Raw genomic sequence first — 18,674 nt, forward strand, 5'->3', positions numbered from 1 at the left:
ATGATACAGCAAAAGCAATAGACCCGTTCACTTCTGATACATTGATATATTGTTGGGGGGGGAGGGGTTAAAATAGTACTTTCACAGGTAATTAAAACTTCAGAGCAGAATAACCAGACTTTTTATAATTGAGTTGTCAGTTAATGGAAATAAAGCTATGTAAATTGAAGTCAGAGGCACCTACCCTCTGGAATCAGCTGCCCCCAGAGATAAGGAGAATCCAAGACCTTGGTGCCTTCCGCCGTGCTCTTAAAACCTTCTTTTTCCAGCAAGCCAGGCTGGCTTAACATATTTTTTAACATATTTTTAATTTTTAATTGGTTTGTTATCTTAAACTGGGGCCAAATTAATATATATCCTTTTAATTGTTTTTTAATGTTTGTATTGTATGTTTTTATCTGGCTGTACACCGCCCTGAGTCTTTCGAGAGAAGGTGCGGTATATAAATTTGAAATAAAATAAATAAATAAATAAATAAGGTTGAGGTGACTTTAGCCATTTTTAAAAAGTAAGATTGACTTGCCCTATTGTGGTCCACAGACGCAAAGCCAAAACCACAAGAAGCAATTTCTTATTTCATATTCCCTTTTTCAGAAGTGAATTATTTTCTGTGGGATGGCTACATATTAATATTAGGATAGCTATACATTTACTTATGGACAAACATCTCAGAGAAACTGGTCCTATTTGTGAATCTATTAGAAAACAGAAAAAGGTTGAAGTAAAATATTAACTGAAATCTATTATTATACTGTGCAATCCTTTTCTTTAATAATGTGTATGTCTTATACTACGTTCTCCGAGTTGTATACAGGTTTCACAATTCATAATTCATAATAAGAAATTTGCCTGGAAATCTCTAGAACTGAAATCCTAAGTAATCTGAAGGGAACTTTTGGGGGAAACTTTCAAGTCCAAGAAAATACGTCTAAAATATTAAACAGAAAATTCCCAAATTCTATCTCTTTCTAAACCATTTCTTTTAAAAAAATCATTTACTGCTTTCTTCTAACTGTAAAGTCTATTGATAAACAAGGATGGAATAAAAATATCCATAGCAGAACCAGAATAGGTATATCAATTGCCAGACAGAAATGTTTCTGTCATATCTTAGAAAGAATTTATTTGTAAGAACAAACATTAAAACAGGTAACAGTATATGTGCATACAAAATATAGGTATTAAGAAAATACATATTAAAATGTGTTAGCAAAGACTGAGTAAAATATATAAAAATGTCAGTAATAGGAAATTGTAACTGAAAACATATAAAACATTTTGTGTGGAAGTGCCTATCTAAGTCAAAATGAAAGCATCTAAATGATCTTTTTTATACTTCATAAATGTATTCATGTATTGGGATTGATTTTATTAATTCAAATTCCAGAAACTATAGATCCAGTACATCTGAAAGATATCAGACTGGTGAAGATTGTTGCATAAGGTTAGTTGAAATATAAAGCAAAGTATAAGTTGTTACTACTAACCTGAAAAGATCTCCAAATTTGCTTCTAAGATGGCTACAGGACCCATAGAGATCGTACAGGTAGGCTAAAATACACCTTTCGGGGGAAGAGCATTCTGATGGATTGACTATGTGTTTGACCACACCACATAATCTATAGAAAGATAAATTCATTATTAAACATTAGAAGTCAGTAACAGTACTGTCCTTTCACATGATTTAAAACTATAGGGTTGAATATGGTCTTAAAACCTACTCTGAATTTCCAAGACAGGGAATAATATTTATATTTAATTCTAGAAATACAGCTGTGTACAAACCAGATGAAGAATTTGCAACTTATGGGCCTGGAGCTATCTATGACCCTCTACTGTAAAGCCTTTTCAAAGGTTGCCAGAAAATTATAACTGTAAAAGTGATGATAGCAGAAATAATCAAGTGCACAGGAAGTAATGAAATTAAATGTATATAATTACTTAATAATTATTATTTAATTCAATTTTAGATTTATCTTGGCTTGCTGGAACTCAACTCTAAAACTAGATACAACCCGAGTCTAAAACAAGGTTCTGTATACCCACCCTAGCTATGTTATGGATCTGTCTATACTACAAATATTTTGATACTCTTTAAGCCATAATAGCTGGTATGCAAGTCAATCAACTCACAAAACACACAGTCTCTTCAATCAATTTAGCTAACACTAATCTGGTTATAAAAAGAACATCTGAGTATATATATATATATTATTTTTAAGACTAATAAAGTAATAAAAATAACATTTATAGAATCACAAAAAAGAATTCAAATATATAAAACCAAGAATTCATATATGTGGAAATGTATCCTGTCCAACACATTGTAAATGTATCTATTAAACTAGAATTCAGATCTTTCTTCTCAAATCACTTTTGGAAGAAGTCATTAGCTGAGAGATAAGGCTATTTCAGGCACTTTAAAATCTTAGATTGGGAAAATAATGGTATTTGCATTTCTAATTCTATTAAGTTTCTGCCTTTCTGATTACACAAAGGTGTTAAATTTCCCATCAAACTCTCTAATAATACTGAATCCTAATTACAAACTGAACATACTAACATTAGAAAACTAAGTAGTGTTTGAAAAACATTACTACTACAAACCCTTCAAAAACCTGAGCAGTTTGATCTGGATTCAAAATGAGGCAAGCATGATAATGCCTTAGCACAGCTACAATGCAAACACACAGTCCAGTTGTGTAATTTCCTGCCAGGCTGGATGACTTCAGTAGTAGTTCAGCTTCCACCACACTCAGCTCATTCAGCAGCTAAAATAAAAGGTTAAATATCGCTTTAGGATTCCTCTCTAAATCTAAATGCCACAGAATTGCATTGTAGTTGTTTGTCAATGCTGAACTATTTAAGTGGATATAGAGTGGTTTCACGTCGTAAAAAATCTGGCTTCCTAATCAAATCCTAATCAAAAGGTACCTTAGTGCACACTAATTTGATCACATCCACTAAAAGAAGTGCCTTCTTTTACATATACTGTAGTTGTATCCATAGTTTATTTAGAATATTACCTCAACCAAGAACAAGACGACTTAATTATTGATCTAAATGACATGTTCAAGAAACCACAGCTGAAGCCTTTCATATAACATGGATTTTTATGGATCTATAGTATTGTATAGATGTTCCCATGAGCACTTGGGAGTCAGAAAGCATCATCACATTGATCTGACACTCCTACACTGATACTCATTGCTTATAGCTTAGAAGGCCTTAATTCTGGCTTCCTGTGATATATAAATGCTCTTACAGTGTTGCAATCCCTTTTTTTTCAAAGAGATGCATTAAAAATGTAATAGGTTTTGGACAGAAATATAAATACCCTCAAGCAAGTGAATAATTCACAAGGATCTTGCCTCATCTGAGACGTCTTTGACCTTTCTCTCAAAGTTCTATATCTTCTATTTGTTCTCTTTCAAAAAAAGATTTTCTAATCATTAAAGTATACAAAAAGTGAAGCGAATCTGAAATACTTCAACTCTCAGAAACAAATTCTAGGTTTAGATATTTCTTAGCACAAAAAATTCTATTACTGGAGTTGGATAGAGCATAGTATTGCAATTATTACTCTAAATGCTATGTAGTTTCCTGACTTCAGGAATGAAAGCCATTTTTACTCTTCGTGAAGAACCTTTACTCTTTGTGAAGTACCTTCACTTCACAAAGGTACTAGAAACTTTGCCTTATTTTAGCTGAGAATGGAAATAAGCTATCATGCCATTGGGATGCATGCAAACTGGCATTTGCAAATTTATTGTTAAAGTCACTATCACAATATCACTGGCATTCACAGGAAGAGGCAAAAAAAAAAGCCCACTACATTTGTATGTGGTTGATGACACATGAACATGCAAAGTGGATGCTGCTGCAACTGTTATTTTGCCTTTTTGGATCCCACTCTCTCCCCATGGACACAGGTGCCCAGTGCTGTAGTGTCTGAAGCTGGCCAGCTAAATTTGGTATGAATTCTTTTCTTCTATCTTGTAATATCTTAATTATTTTACAAGATCCTAATGTGGTCCATGCAGAATAAAATTCTGCTGATTGGGAAGTGAACATTCTATAGATTGCATTTATTCCTTTAAAACTGGCTAGGAGTTTTAAAACAGCAGGAGAGAGAGAGACTTCCATATTAATAAAATGGAATGAGGGGAACTTAGCAAGTCTCTGTCCAATTATTGAAAGTATTGTTTTAAATATTTTGTAGTTTTCTTAAAAGGTCTTGGAATAAAATAGTTTAAATAAATATGTATATATAAACTTCATTTCAGGTACCTGAACAGCAAAGTCAATAAGTCCATTAATATTTAAAGCAGGTTCCATTAGATCAAAGATAAATTCTATGTGATGAGCTAGTGGAAGATGGTATGATGTTCCTGATGCAAAATTAGTAATCTGCTCCAGAACATTGTTGGAGATCTGTTTAAAAACAAACAGACCCATTAGCAAAGTGAAGCATTGTGGGAACCAGTACAGCAAAGAATTAGCAAGCATATATATGCATAACTGTAAGGGGTGGTATGGAGTTATAAGATTATAGAGAATTTAATTCAGACTTTCAAATTGTAGCCCAAGGTGCAACTGAATTTCTACAAAGAGTCTGTATCTGAAAATTAGGCTTCATGAATGAGTTGATGCTTTGAAGCTCTGGAAAAAGGTGGATGCTGGATGTATTAAAAGGAATTTATTTCTAGAGTGTATATTTTCATGGCTTCTGTTTATTGATGAAATGATTTCCAGATAATACCAGATGGGACAATAAACTATGGTCCTATCTTGTTTGGAGCAGATTTGAAACTGGAAGACATTTTACTTGTTTGCCCAGAATTATTTTAGGGGGAATAGAAATGTATTCTTCCATCTAAATAATTCAAATGACAATCAGTTTGATGTAGTGGTTAAAAGCACTGGGCTAAAAAAATGGGAACAATGTACATTCCAGTTCTGCTTTATGGAGAAAACTAGCTGAGTGACCTAGGGCCAGTCACTCTCTCTTTGCCCTAGGAAGTAGGCAATGGCAAACCAGTTCTGAAAATTGTTGCAAAGAAAACTGCAAGTCAAGTATTTTTTCCAGTGAGACTGGTCTATCAGGGCAACCTGGTCTACCCAACTAAGGGGACGGAGTATACTGCGTCCGCTTTCGCCTTTCAGTCCCAATCCAGGCGCCTTCTCCCTTTATTTCTTTGTTGGTAAAATATAATTCAACACAAAACTGCAGGTCCTTCTCTAGAATGTCACCAGGAACCAAGAATGACTCAAAATCATACATATATGCATATATATGAAAGCAAGTTTCAAAAATTAATGGTCATTCAGCTGCTGCTATTTTTTTTAATATACTGTGTTTTAATGAGGTTGGGAGATTAGAATTTTATTCTATGTTATAGTAGGTAGGAGATTTTAATATATATCAACACTGCCTGGAGTTGTGTGATAAAAATTAATAGATAGATAGATAGATAGATAGATAGATAGATAGATAGATAGATAGATATCCATTGCAGTATATGATGGATCTAAGGAAACTGTTAGATTTTAAAGTTTATCTTTAAATCAAAATGCTTGCAGTAGGTGAGAATCAGTTGTTTATATTTAGAAAACTTATCTAAATGATGAGCATAAAATAGTCATAAGAAATAACATTTAGTTATTTCCAAAGCAACAAAATAATTCTAATCAAGTGTCTGAAATTAAACAGATTTCTTGCAACAGATCACATTATTATTACTTTAAATTTTCAAATAAAGCTAAACTCCTGATTTAATGGATACATTTTGCCTAACATAATATAGAAATGATTTGCCATTGATTCATGAGTTTACTTCTTCCAAATCCAAAATTATTTTTACTTCACCTATTTGTGTGAAATTTATTCTTGCTGTAAGTAGAAACGTAAGTACAAATGTTACCTAATTCTATCTATCCAAAACAATAATAATTAATAACTTTATTAAAAAGCAGATTTTAAAGTTAGCCCCCATTCTAATTGCAGACATTCTTTGTAATTTTGTAATTTTATAATATTCCTGCATAATTATTCTGTGGTAGTTCTATATGCTTTTCTCATGGTATTTAGTGGAAAACATGAATCTTAACTCACACCAAGTTTAACAATGACATTCTCCAAATTTCAGCTGTTTCTTCCTCCAACCTGCCCTACTTTCCTTAAGTTAAGTTTTGCAGTCAGTACAAAATTCGACTTTCCACCCTTTGTCCAAAAAGACAAAAATGTACCAGCACTGACATTCTTCCTAGCTCAGGCCTAGAACAATTTTAAATTCTTTTAATTTTTTTCAACATCACCATAAAGATTTAGTGTGGTGAGAATGTCTGATTTACACGCTATTCTACTGCTGAAATACAATTAAAGTATTACAGGAATAAGCTTGCAATGCTGCTGTGTCTCTTTTCTTTTGTGTTTGGCATCAAAGCAAGCACCTCCAGCTATTCACAAAACACGCAGGCTAGGGCTAATTTTCTAGTGAAGTCTGTAGTATGAATCAAGACACGTTGTTCCTAGCAGCTGTGATTTAAAATGACATAGGGAAACTCCATTTAAAGTATTCTAGATCAGGGGTGTCAAACTCAATTTCATTGAGGGCCGCATCAGGGTTGTGTTTGACCTCAGGGGTCTGGGTGGGCACGGCCAGTTCGATGTCACTTGTGTCAGGGGCACCTGTAGTAGCCCGAGTACTCTGCCAGCAAAAATGGACCTCCATTTTCGCTGGCAGAGGCACCACAGGCTGGTCCCTCACTGTTTCTAGGATGGCCTGTGGGCCAGGTCTAACCACCCCATGGGCCAGATCCAGCCCGTAGGCCTTGAGTTTGACACCCCTTTCTAGACGAATTAACAATTAAACGTGATTCAAAAGTTAGTAAGTTTAGTAGGTTAGTCTAAAATGTTCTCTTGGTATTACCACCCACTCATCTAAAATCCATTTTCTAGCATCTCCTCATAGGCCAATCTTTTTTGTATACCCAGAAACACACACACAAATTTGTATTCATTAATTTAGCCCTGTTGTACTCATCTAGCAGTTCTTTCCCTGTGATGAACTTTTTTCCTCTCCACAATTTCCATTTTATACTGCATGTATATTATAGTATATTACGTTCTAACTTCAATGCAATTTCTGTCATCAATAGCAGCTTAGAAGTACCTGACTTGTCACTTGATGCTGGTCAAAGTATGAGAGCTGCTGAAGTTTTGTAAATACAGTCTCTAAAGTTGGAAATGCCTCTTGTCTGTTCTTCCTGACTTTTTGCCCTTCATCGCCACCTAAAACATATGTCTGTTATGCTTTGCAGTAAATAAAAGTCATATGTTACATCAAAAGCAAATTTTATTTTTAAAAAAAATCATCTCTATTTAAATATATTTCAGAATCAAGAATATGAAATTACATTGCAATCTGGTATGGAAAACCAGCTTCTTTTTTAAAAAAAAAAAAACACCATGCTTTTCAATTTACAATCTTACAAAGTTCATATAAGTGGCTTCAGGACGATACAGTAAATTCTTGTAAGAAAGTCTCCCCCTTTATAGTATATGCTTACATTTTCTAATTTGGTTATAAAAAACAATTGCAAGCTACTTATAATTGGTTTACATGTTATGCTTCACAGCAGTCTTAAAATAGTTATTTTCAAAAGCGTAATTCTCATTAAAAACTTGCAAACTTTATAAAGGTACCCCTTCTCAATCCACAACTGTGCTATTCTATGCACTGCAAAATAAGCATCAACAGTTAGTTAATTACCACTCATTTCAGAAGTGCTTTTCTTATTTAGGATTTTCAGAATATCTCGGGTAATCTTCTTCAGTTGATGCCTGGCCTCTTCACGTTCCTTTCCAACTCCATAAAGAAGTATCATGCGCTGGTTATATTCATGACTTGATGATTCATCCTGTTAGTCAGAAAAGAAACAAAAGGTATTGACAAATAAAATACTGATACTCTAATGATAAGATACTATTTCTGCATGGCTTTTCTATGAAGAACTGACTGTCTGGGAATTATGGAAATAAAAGTTAATCTGTGGTACTAGAATAGCAAAGGCAGACCCCTTGAAAATAGCTATTATATTGGATTTGACATTATTTCAGTAATGAAAGTTCTGACCAACTGAATATTTTAAGCAAAGGCATGAGAACAACATAATTTTAAGCAAGTTCCTTATTTTCCCTAGAACAGTGGTCCCTAACCTTTCTGGCTTAGCAGATTGGGAGTAGTGGCAGTGGATGGGGAGCAGCAGTGGTGTGGGGTAAGGAGGGATGTTTTGCGCTTGCAACCTAATGTCATGACATGCGCAAATGAATGTTTGCATGCTCATCCACTGCTTGCACGGCCTGGTTCCCAACAGGCAGCATATCATTACTGAGTCACAGACTGGGGGTTGGGGACATCTGCCCTAGAACATTCCCAAAATCTTCAGGATGCTTCAACCAATGTAGAAGACCACAATGGAAGAGAAAATGAACAGAAAATAGTCAGGGGAAAGGTACAAATCCAGCACCATCACTACTATATATACAAGTAAACCTTTATGTTCAGTTCATGCATACTAAAAACAATGATATAGTATAATATAGCGAGGCCATGCAGTCTGATGATAGAACAGGAGTGAGGAAGGCACAGGTTCTAGTCCTCCCTTAAGCACAGGAGCCAGCTTGGTTATTTTTGGTTGTACAAGAAAGTAATGGAAGACCACTTCTGAAATCTTGCCAAGAAAACTGCATGGAAGTCACCAGGATTGAATATGAGGAAAGGAGAGGAGACGGGGGGGGGGGGGAGAGGAGAGGCTTTAAAAATATAATGAACACAAAAGTTAAGACCTTTATATTTAGAAGCAGTAGTCTTTAAATATTATTTCAAAGAAAGTAAATGCATTGAACCTTTTGTGAACCCAAGCTGGGGCTACTCTTAATCTGATTGGGAGGGTTCTTCAGAATGTATAAGATTCTATTTCATATATTCCATCATAAGCCTTCCTATGTACAACTTCCAACAATGCCAACCAACATAATAATGGTTAGCCATGCACAAATATTCTTCATTTCAACGAAAATTTGAAAATTCATCTTGATGATGATAAAATATTAGCAGATCATAACTCTGATCAACAGAAGTTTGTGCAGGGCTTATAAATTTGCACAACAGATTATACCTTAAAACAAGGCTTCACAATAATAAAAAATGCACAAAAAAATACAGTATTGAATCCATTCTGAAAAGAGGTACTCTTATCTTTTACTAATCAGAAAGCCATTCATTTCACTAATGTCGTTGAGCTACCCTGCCAAAAGCTTTTAAATTATATTATGGTGAGTATTTTTGGTTGTTTTTCAGAAGTATTGTTTAATTTGATTTGATTAGTGCCAGACTCTACTAGCTTACATGAGCGCTCTTCTAGTCAAGTCTAAAGGAATAATGACACCAGGCTATAAAATATATTTTTAAATTATTTTCTTAATCAGAAAACCTTCTATTATTATGATGCAGGACAGCAAGTGTAGAAAAACTGAAGCCCTCCCTCTGCTTTCTAATTGATTATATTCCAGCTGTTTAAAGGGAAAAAGTAAAATTAAACCCTTTACTTCCCCATATGTGTTCTGACTCACTCAGTTCTTACACTTCTGTTTTGCAAGAACAATCTCTGCTGATGGAGTTTGCTATATAAGTCTTATTTTGGAGTAAACAGTCAATCCAAAATAAAAAGAGAGGAAAACAGATCAGGAAACCCTTGTTTCCAGGAAAGGTAATTTTCCAATGAAGGAAAATCCAGACACTTAAGGTAATTTCATATTTTTCATTGTAATTTTAGTATGCATTCCCACTCTGTTCAATAGACCTTTCTGTATGATTTGCAGAAGCAAACAGTTCAGTATATACATTTTAATCTTTTAAAACCCTCTGATTATTGATATTTTGTTTTGCTGTAATTCTGTAATGTTGAAAGTAAAATCCTAGCTACAACGGATATTTCTGTTGTTCTGAAGTCCAACAACAATTCACTCTATGTCTTCTAAAAGTAAACACATTTTTACTTCAGTTTATTTTGGACAAGATATATAAAATCCTGAGGTTTCAAACATTTACTTAATATGTATCTTAAATATAAACATGTCTTAAATACGTGTGTTTGAAATAAGTGGACAAAACAGCATTCACGTGTATTTGTGTATGCCCAGTTACACTTGCATTAATTAACTTTGCCTATCAAAGTAAAGATATATAACACAGCTGGAAAATTTTTGACTTGAACTGACTAAAATGAGTTTTCTTCTGTTTGTTTTATGAAAGAGATGCAGCACTAGGATTCCTATTAAAAGGTCTCCGAGTCCAGTGATTTTGCCGTCATAATTTCTTTATTTTTTGACTATACTGACATTCCTTCAAGTTAATTATATTGTTCTTCCATGTGAGTACATTACTTTCTGAGCAACACATTATAACAATAAAACTGGTTGAAGTTTTTCATTTAGAATCTGAGTTATGTGGGTTCTTGAAACAGGGTGTATTTTATATGCTTATTCTCTGAATTACAGGGCTGTAAACCTAACTACCAATTATTTATTTGCAAGATTATTTCATTGGGTCTTCTTGAATTTGTAATTCCTATACATGCAGATTATTTTCAGCAATGCCTTTCCCAAACTAATGCCTCCCATGTGGGTTGCATTTTCAGTTCCTAGAATTCATAACAAACATGACAGTGATGCTAACCCTTTCCGGGTCAAGTGCCCAAAGCCTGCGCACACATGCACAAATGCATGTGTGCGCACCCAAACCCCCAAAATGCAATGTGTGTGTGCCCCCCATCCATCCCACACCCGCACATGTGTGCATGGCCCCCACATGCGCCCTGCCCTCCCAGCACATACACGCACAGTCTCCCCACATGTGCCCTACCCCTGTGTATGCGCAGCAGAGATGTGAATACTGGCTGGCCAGCAGGAGGTGCGTGTGCATGCATGGCGGAGTTAAACTGGGGCACTCAGCCCGGAAAGGGTTAGCCATCACTGTTCTATACCATAAGTTCTATATTAAAAAGCTATTCATGCTGTTACTTGTATACAGAGAGAATTTAAAAATACTGGATTGAAGCATTAATTAAAATAGCTGACATTTATGACTAATGTGCTTGTTTTGTTTTGGTAGAAAGCAATTAAAGCTACAATGGGACTAGACTACAGCCCTCCTGAAAACAGCAGCAACTGCACCACAGATAGCAAGATGAATCAAGTTCTCTTTCCTTTGTTATATACTATTATCTTCTTTACTGGCATAATCATGAATGGCTTGGCCATGGGAGTTTTTTTCCAGATCCCCAGCAAATCAAATTTCATTGTCTTTCTCAAAAACATAGTGATTTCTGACATCCTGATGGTATTAACGTTTCCATTCAAAATTCTCAGTGATGCAAAACTGACTTCCTGGAAATTGAGAGGGTTTGTTTGCAAGGTGACTCAGGTCATATTTTACTTCACCATGTACATCAGCATTATTTTTTTTGGACTTATAACGATTGATCGATATTTGAAGACTGTCAAACCTTTCAAATCATCAAGAATTGACAAAGTACCAGCAGCCAAGATTTTGTCTATAATTATCTGGGTTTTCATGTTTTCTGTTTCCCTCCCAAACATGATTTTGACAGACAAGAAACCAACATATGAGAATGTGAAGAAATGTGCTGACCTAAAATCTTCCTTAGGATTACTATGGCATGAAATCGTTGCATATATTTGCCAGTTTATCTTCTGGATTAATTTTGTTATCATAGTTGTATGCTACATACTCATTGGCCGGGAACTGTACAACTCCTACAAAAGAACAAGACGTTTGGGAAAGGCAAACAAGAAGACTGTGAATATCAAGATTTTCATAATTATTGGTGTATTTTTTGTCTGCTTTGTTCCTTTCCATTTTGCTAGAATTCCTTATACTCTGAGCCAAACCAGAGATGTTTTTCAGTGTTCAACCCAGAATATTTTGTTTTACATAAAAGAGACCACTTTGTGGTTGACTTCCTTGAATGCATGCTTAGACCCATTCATTTATTTTGCCCTCTGCAAATCATTTAGAAAGTCTCTTTTAAATAATTTGCATAAATGTTTAAAGAAAACAAGAGAGGATCATAGTAGAGAAACTACAGATCAAGAGACACCAATGTAGATAAACAAAAAACCTAGCCAAATATAGTTTGTATCACTCTGATGCAAGTTATATTTTCTAATAGAAATTCGTCTTTCTTGGTTTTACAGAAATCAGGAATCACACACATGATACTAACAATCAGCTACAGAATTATTGCTGCTGCATTTTCTTTTAATATCATAGCTAGAAAGATTGATTCACACTAAGAAAAAATGAATTGGACAGTAACAAAAATTCTGTATACTTAAAGAAAAAGGCTCTTTAGAGGAAGGCAGGGAGCACTAAGTATACAAAAAAGTAGATGACTATTAAAGAAGTTCAGTGATAATGATAAGTAGACATCACTCAGAAATCCTATAGACTTAAAAAGAAAAAGATGTTTCAAAATCTTCAATCCAGAAGAACTAGACCTTTTTAAGGTCTAGTTCCCAGACACTCTAATAATCAACACCTTCAACTCCCTTTCCCTTCAGAAAGGCATAAATTGATGCCTCAATTGATGCATCAATTTTTTCACCTTGGGCCCTTTGTTTCTGGATTAATTAGAAGTCTGTCTTCCTTGGATTACCATATTTTTCAGAGTATAAAACACACTTTCCCCTCCCCAAAAAAGGGGGTGAAAATCTGGGTGCTTCTTATACTCCGAATGTAGCTACACCCAAACAGAGGGTGGTTCTCAAACAGAGGTTTCAGAGGGTGAAAAAAGCATCAGAAACGAAACTTCAGAAAAGAAGCCCCCAAACAGAGCTTCAGAAAAGAAGCTCCCAAACAGAGCTTCAGAGGCTTTTTTTCTGAAGCTCTGTTTCGGAGGCTTTCAGAGGCAGGAAAAAAAACAGAGTTTCAGAAGTTTCAGAGACGCAAAATAAATAAATAAATAAATAAAATAAAGCAAGGCACAGAGCTCACAACCAAGGAATCTGTTGCTAAAATTCATCTCTGGGAACAGCTGATTGGGGGTATTCTAGGAGCCGATCCACCCACCAATCAGCTTTTTTCTTATTTTCCTCCCCAAAAACTAAGGTGCGTCTTATACTCCAGTGCATCTTATACTCTGAAAAATAGGGTACTTACAGTATGTAAACTAACCAAGCAATTTTAATATATAACTTGGTAGTTTATTTAGTTAATAAAACTAAATAATGCTGGCAGTTATTTATTATAAATCATTTCCCCCCAAAGTATGGAAAAGAGGCACCTAGTTTTATTTATAACAATCTACTACCATTAAGTATTTAAGAACACATAATAAGCATTACTATAAGTATTACTTTATGAGTATTACGTTATAAGGCTATACTATTATTTTTACTTTAGAATAATATCTTATTTGCTATATATTAGTGTCTGACTATGAACTGTACCATCAAATCTATGATATTTAGTGACCACATAGATTTTTTTTCAGGACTTTATATCAATAAACATCAATATCAAAATTACTGTTTGAGTGCCTTCAAAAAAATGATTTAAGAAATAAAATAATGTCCCATATAATTTATTTTTGTTAAATGATGTAATATTTTTTTTGGGGGGGGGGGGAAACCCTGCATAACAGAAAATATGCCTTTTAAAGAAAGAAAGAAAAATCTGCTTAGTAAGCCTTTTTTTCTAAATTGCTTTCTTAAGATGAATAAATGTCTTCATGTTCTTCAATTTCATTTTTTTAAATATATAAATTAATTATAATTCTGGTATGGATGTCATGTAACACACAATATAAAATTGAATTTTACTGAGATGATAATGGTAATCAATTGCTAACTAATTACTGAAAAAAACTGTGAAGTAGGAAATTATAAGTAAGACAATCATGGCAAACTACAATTGCAAAAGTCACAAACATCAAATGTCAAGTCACAATATGAAGTTGGTTTAGAAATCTTGCATAATATGTTTGCATGATGGGCAATTAATTTATCAAATTCACAAATTACTGGGGAACAGTTTTGACCATTGTTTTGCTTGAAGAAATTGCTGTGTAGGATAATGGTAGAGGAATTAGGAAATTAAATAAATGGGAAATGAAAGCAGTTCTAGGTTGTAGCTTGAATATTTAAAAAAAAAACACCCAAAAGGAAATAAGACACAAGTGGAACCAATTAAAAAACAGACATGAAAACCTAATCACAACATGATGGATATCAACGTTTGAAGCTTGATGTCAGCTAAGCAGTCCTTCTAACTCTGGTTGCAATCCACCTGATTTGAATAGAAATATTGATATAAACAAAGTTTATAAGTTCATTTAGGGTGAAACTTATTGCAAGGACACAGTAGTTGTTTTCTAACCTGAATAATACATGCATTGTAATATCTATTGCTTGATCTGTAAGTACTGTAATACCTATTTCATTGAATAATATGCAAAAAAAAAAACATTATAGTTTCACTTTTATGTGAAGAAACGGAAATGCAAAATCTTTGCAAAAGCCTCAGTTAAAAAAAATATTTGGAGAATTAGGCTACATTTAATATCCCTTCAAAAATCCCAATGAACACAACTCAGTCATTCATTAAACATTAAGAGTTGTTAACCTAATCTTGCGTGGTTTCTTCTCCGGTAATATTGAACTGCAAACTTGGACATACAAAACTTTTGCCAGACCAATTCTTGAATACAGCTCATCTGTCTGGAACCCGCACTGCATATCGGACATTAATACAATTGAATGAGTCCAGAGATATTTCACAAGAAGAGTCCTCCACTCCTCTGCTCGCAACAAAATACCTTATGCCACCAGACTCGAAATTTTGGGCTTAGACAACTTAGAACTTTGACGTCTTCGGTCTGACCTAAAATACATAAAATCATCTGCTACAATGTCCTACCAGCCAATGAATACTTCAGCTTCAACCAAAACAATACAAGAGCACACAATAGATACAAGCTCATGGTAAATCAATCCAAACTAGACTGCAGAAAATACGACTTCCGTAACAGAGTTGTCAACGCCTGGAATGCACTACCTAACTCTGGGGTTTCTTCCCCAAATCCCCAAAACTTTAACCTTAGACTGTCTCCTGTAGACCTCACCCCATTCCTAAGAGGTCTGTAAAGGGCGTGCATAAGCGCACCAGCGTACCTACCGTCCCTGTCCTAATATTTTCTTTTTTTATTCATTTTTTATTAAAGATATATTCATCGTGCCAAATATTTTTATCCACTCAATGCACAATGGTGCTGTTTAGTCTAAATATTGTGGGATGGGGGTTGTCTTCACTATCTGCTTTCATCTGCTCCTCAATGGCTTACAAATTTAAAAATCTCATAAAAATACAGTGGTACTCAACTGCTTTGAAACTCATTGAATTTGTTAATCAATTTATTTTGATGCAAAAAAATTGTCCCAGTACTCATCATTTGTTTGTTATTCAATGCACAAGGTAGAACTTGTCAGGGCTAGTTGGCTTGTGACTCACCACATTAGTCCTTATGAGAAAAAATTGTTTGGTATCTGTCATTTTGGGTACTCATCATGCTTCCTAGAACCAATTAATGGTGAGGACCAAGGTACAGTGTACAGTAAAATACACTTTTTGGTAAGGAGTTAGGAAACCAGGATAACATGAACATATACTAAAAGCACATACAATCGATGGTATTGGGGAAAAATTATGTTGCTTTCGGTAAAATTCTTTCGACAACTTTGAAAATAGGGTGATACAATTGAAAATGTTCTTCTGTCATCACTGTTTTCTTTCTTTAGGTATTGCTGAGACACAAAACAGGATTTTCACTTTCTAGAACTAGTCAATGGAAAGAATATTTTCTACAGTGCACCAACACTTCCACTTATTTCCATAAACATTTTTATGTGACCTAGAAAGAAAAATTGGTCACTGTCATTTTGTAAATAACATCAATTGGAGGTATTTGGATGGAAAAAATTGTTATCTTCTGTCATGCAAAATAAGAATCTTTGTACAGAACTAAAAATATAAAGGCAAGCAGAAACGAATACAAAGAAAATTGAGTCACTCTGTGGACATTAGCCATTACAACTGTATGGAACACAAACTGCTATTCAACATCCACTATTCTACAGACTTCTTACATTATTTAGAATCCTCAAAACTACCAATTAAAAATAATCATTGAAAAGAACACACAGAAATACACAGTCATTCGATATTATACTTCCATTTTTTTCTTATCTCTTATTTTTTTCTTATTTTCTTATTCCTTATTTTTCTTATTTCCTGCCCCTGTTATCAGTTTTTCCCAGCATTCTTTTCTTGGTTGTTAGGTTTAGCCAAACTCAGTTCCATGTTTCATGCCATCTGTGTTTCTTTTTCTGTAGATAGAAAGAGTTTCATATTGAGTAAGATACTTCCAAATATTTTGTGTTTGAATATTTTTCTTGAGATTTGTAACATCTGATCCAGATAGAGGGAAGTGGGGAAGATGTTTTAGAGAGAGAGAAGCCAGGCTTGTGAAAAAGGAGGAACAAACCTACAGCAAAACTGCTTACGAAACTAAGTTTTTCTGTCTACATTTCAAAGTCTAACGCCAGTCCAGTACTTCTTCACAGAGAGGTAAGCAATTTTATTCTTGCCTTATGGATCATTAACATCATCATCATCATCATCATTATTATTATTATTATTATTATTATTATTATTATTATTATTATTATTACCAAGCTATAGAGAGAAATACCTAAGGTCATAAAAATTTTAAAAGAGTTTTCAAATGTGTTATTTCCATAGGAAATATTTCATTAATTTTAGCCATTTTACTTATTTGGGATGGGATATAACATCTCTTGTGAGATTTTCAGTTGAGAAAATACTAATAGGTTGCTAGTCAGTGCATATGTGGAATACTTCTGCATACAATGCAGCCTTGGTAGCACAGTGGTCTAAAGCACCCTGTTATTAACACAGCTGCCTGCAATTACTGCAGGTTCGAATCTTACCAGGCTCAAGGTTGACTCAGCCTTCCATCCTTTCTAAGGTAGGTTAAATGAGGACCCAGTTTGTGGGGGAAATAAGCTGACTTTGTATGAATATACAAAAGTATGAAGGCTATTGCTTAACGCATTGTAAGCCGCCCTGAGTCTCCGGAGAAGGGCGGCATATAAATCAAATTAAAAAAAAAAAGAAGATTTCAAGGAAAGGCATTCTTTATAATTTGGACAAAATCAGGATTGGTTGGCTAAATCATATTTATTATGATTATGATTTAATCATATTTATTATTAAATTGTGAGGAATTTATAGTGTTCTCTGTTCACTTATGGGACAACAGTCCCATTGGATGGGTTAGGAAGAGAGAATATGGAAGAAAATGAAAGAAAATGAAAGAATGTGACAATTTTAAGGCCACCCAAGTTATCAATAGCTGTGCTCCAAAGAAGCCATCTGGTCTGAAGCGCAGAGCAGAATCTGTCTTTTTACGAAAAGAGGAAGTTTCTTAAAGTACAGCTTATGACATACTTGGAACTCAGTAAAAATTCAAAAGCCAGTAATAAAAAAAAAAAACAATACTGAGCTATCTAAACTGACCCATTTAATCATCTAATTTACTGTTTGAAGTAGGAATATGATACAAACTCAACTAATCCAAGGACTTCAATCCCACTGACCTTCCACAGAGAAAAATGCTGCTGTTTATAAAAACTATATAGCCAGATGTGAAAGAGAAATTACGCTCACCATTTAATAAATTAACCCATTTTTTTGACTCACATACAACATTGAACATGAACTAATTGTAAAGGCTGGGTTCCCATAACACACTAATGTATAGGAAAACCAACCAAATTTTTAACCAACAACTGTATCCTATCATACACATAAAACTGTACATGAATGCAGCACAGTGTTCTTCAGGAGGGGTTACTGTTTAGAGAAAAGGCACAGATCCTGCTCTCTGCTTCAGATAGATTGTTTTTCCAGCCATCTTGAACCTTCTCAGGATGGCATTTACAATATGTACAACAAAATCTCAGAAATCACTTACAAAGAAGGAAAGATTGCATTCAGAAATGCAATGGGATTATTTTATTGCTTTTGTTTTGCTTACTCTTTCACTGGCTCTACCTGAACTTCTCAGTGTATGTTTAATACAGATATGTATATTTGTATCACAAATGCACATCTGTAATTTTGTTTGGGGGGGGAGGGACTATGGGTTAAGAAATATGGCAAACACATTTCCCATTTGGCATTTGTGTAACATTAGCAGCTGTCCAAATGTATGCATGCAGTTTCCATCCTGTCTTTTGTTAAAGTGAATTCATTAAGTCGGATTATCACAATTTCCACCAAAATCTTTGGCTTTTTAACTTCCTTTTCTAGGAAACAAAAACAGCCAAACAGAATGTGCAGCCAGTTCATTTCTTCAGCCAAACTGCTGGTTCTGAGCCTTAAGCAGTTTTCCAGCTCGGAGGTCTACCTAATTGGAAGAATAACTCTTTCCACAAGTAATTAACCTAAACGCCAGGATTTTCTTGTGCACCTTTTTTTTTCAAGGTCTCTGCCAAATGAAACCCA

At 34.4% G+C, this 18,674-nt stretch overlaps 2 protein-coding genes across 2 annotated transcripts in view; one reads left to right on the forward strand and one right to left on the reverse strand.

Moving 5' to 3' along the window:
- Positions 1-18,674, reverse strand: part of MED12L (mediator complex subunit 12L) — a 187,307-nt gene that overhangs the window by 45,968 nt on the left and 122,665 nt on the right. The window contains exons 16-20 of the mRNA XM_070944975.1: positions 7,776-7,923; positions 7,176-7,294; positions 4,291-4,434; positions 2,608-2,771; positions 1,488-1,619 (exon numbers count right to left, since the gene is read on the reverse strand). Coding sequence (XP_070801076.1) covers positions 1,488-1,619; positions 2,608-2,771; positions 4,291-4,434; positions 7,176-7,294; positions 7,776-7,923 — 707 coding nt within the window. The remainder of the gene's footprint in view (positions 1-1,487; positions 1,620-2,607; positions 2,772-4,290; positions 4,435-7,175; positions 7,295-7,775; positions 7,924-18,674) is intronic.
- P2RY12 (purinergic receptor P2Y12) lies at positions 11,196-12,194 on the forward strand. The gene has a single exon (XM_070945827.1). It carries the CDS (start codon positions 11,196-11,198, stop codon positions 12,192-12,194), a length of 999 nt encoding a protein of 332 aa, XP_070801928.1.

The sequence above is a fragment of the Pituophis catenifer genome, unplaced genomic scaffold (assembly GCF_029215685.1).
Source record: "Pituophis catenifer annectens isolate HBS135680 unplaced genomic scaffold, rPitCat1.0.hap2 SCAF_6, whole genome shotgun sequence".
Lineage (NCBI taxonomy): Eukaryota > Metazoa > Chordata > Lepidosauria > Squamata > Colubridae > Pituophis > Pituophis catenifer.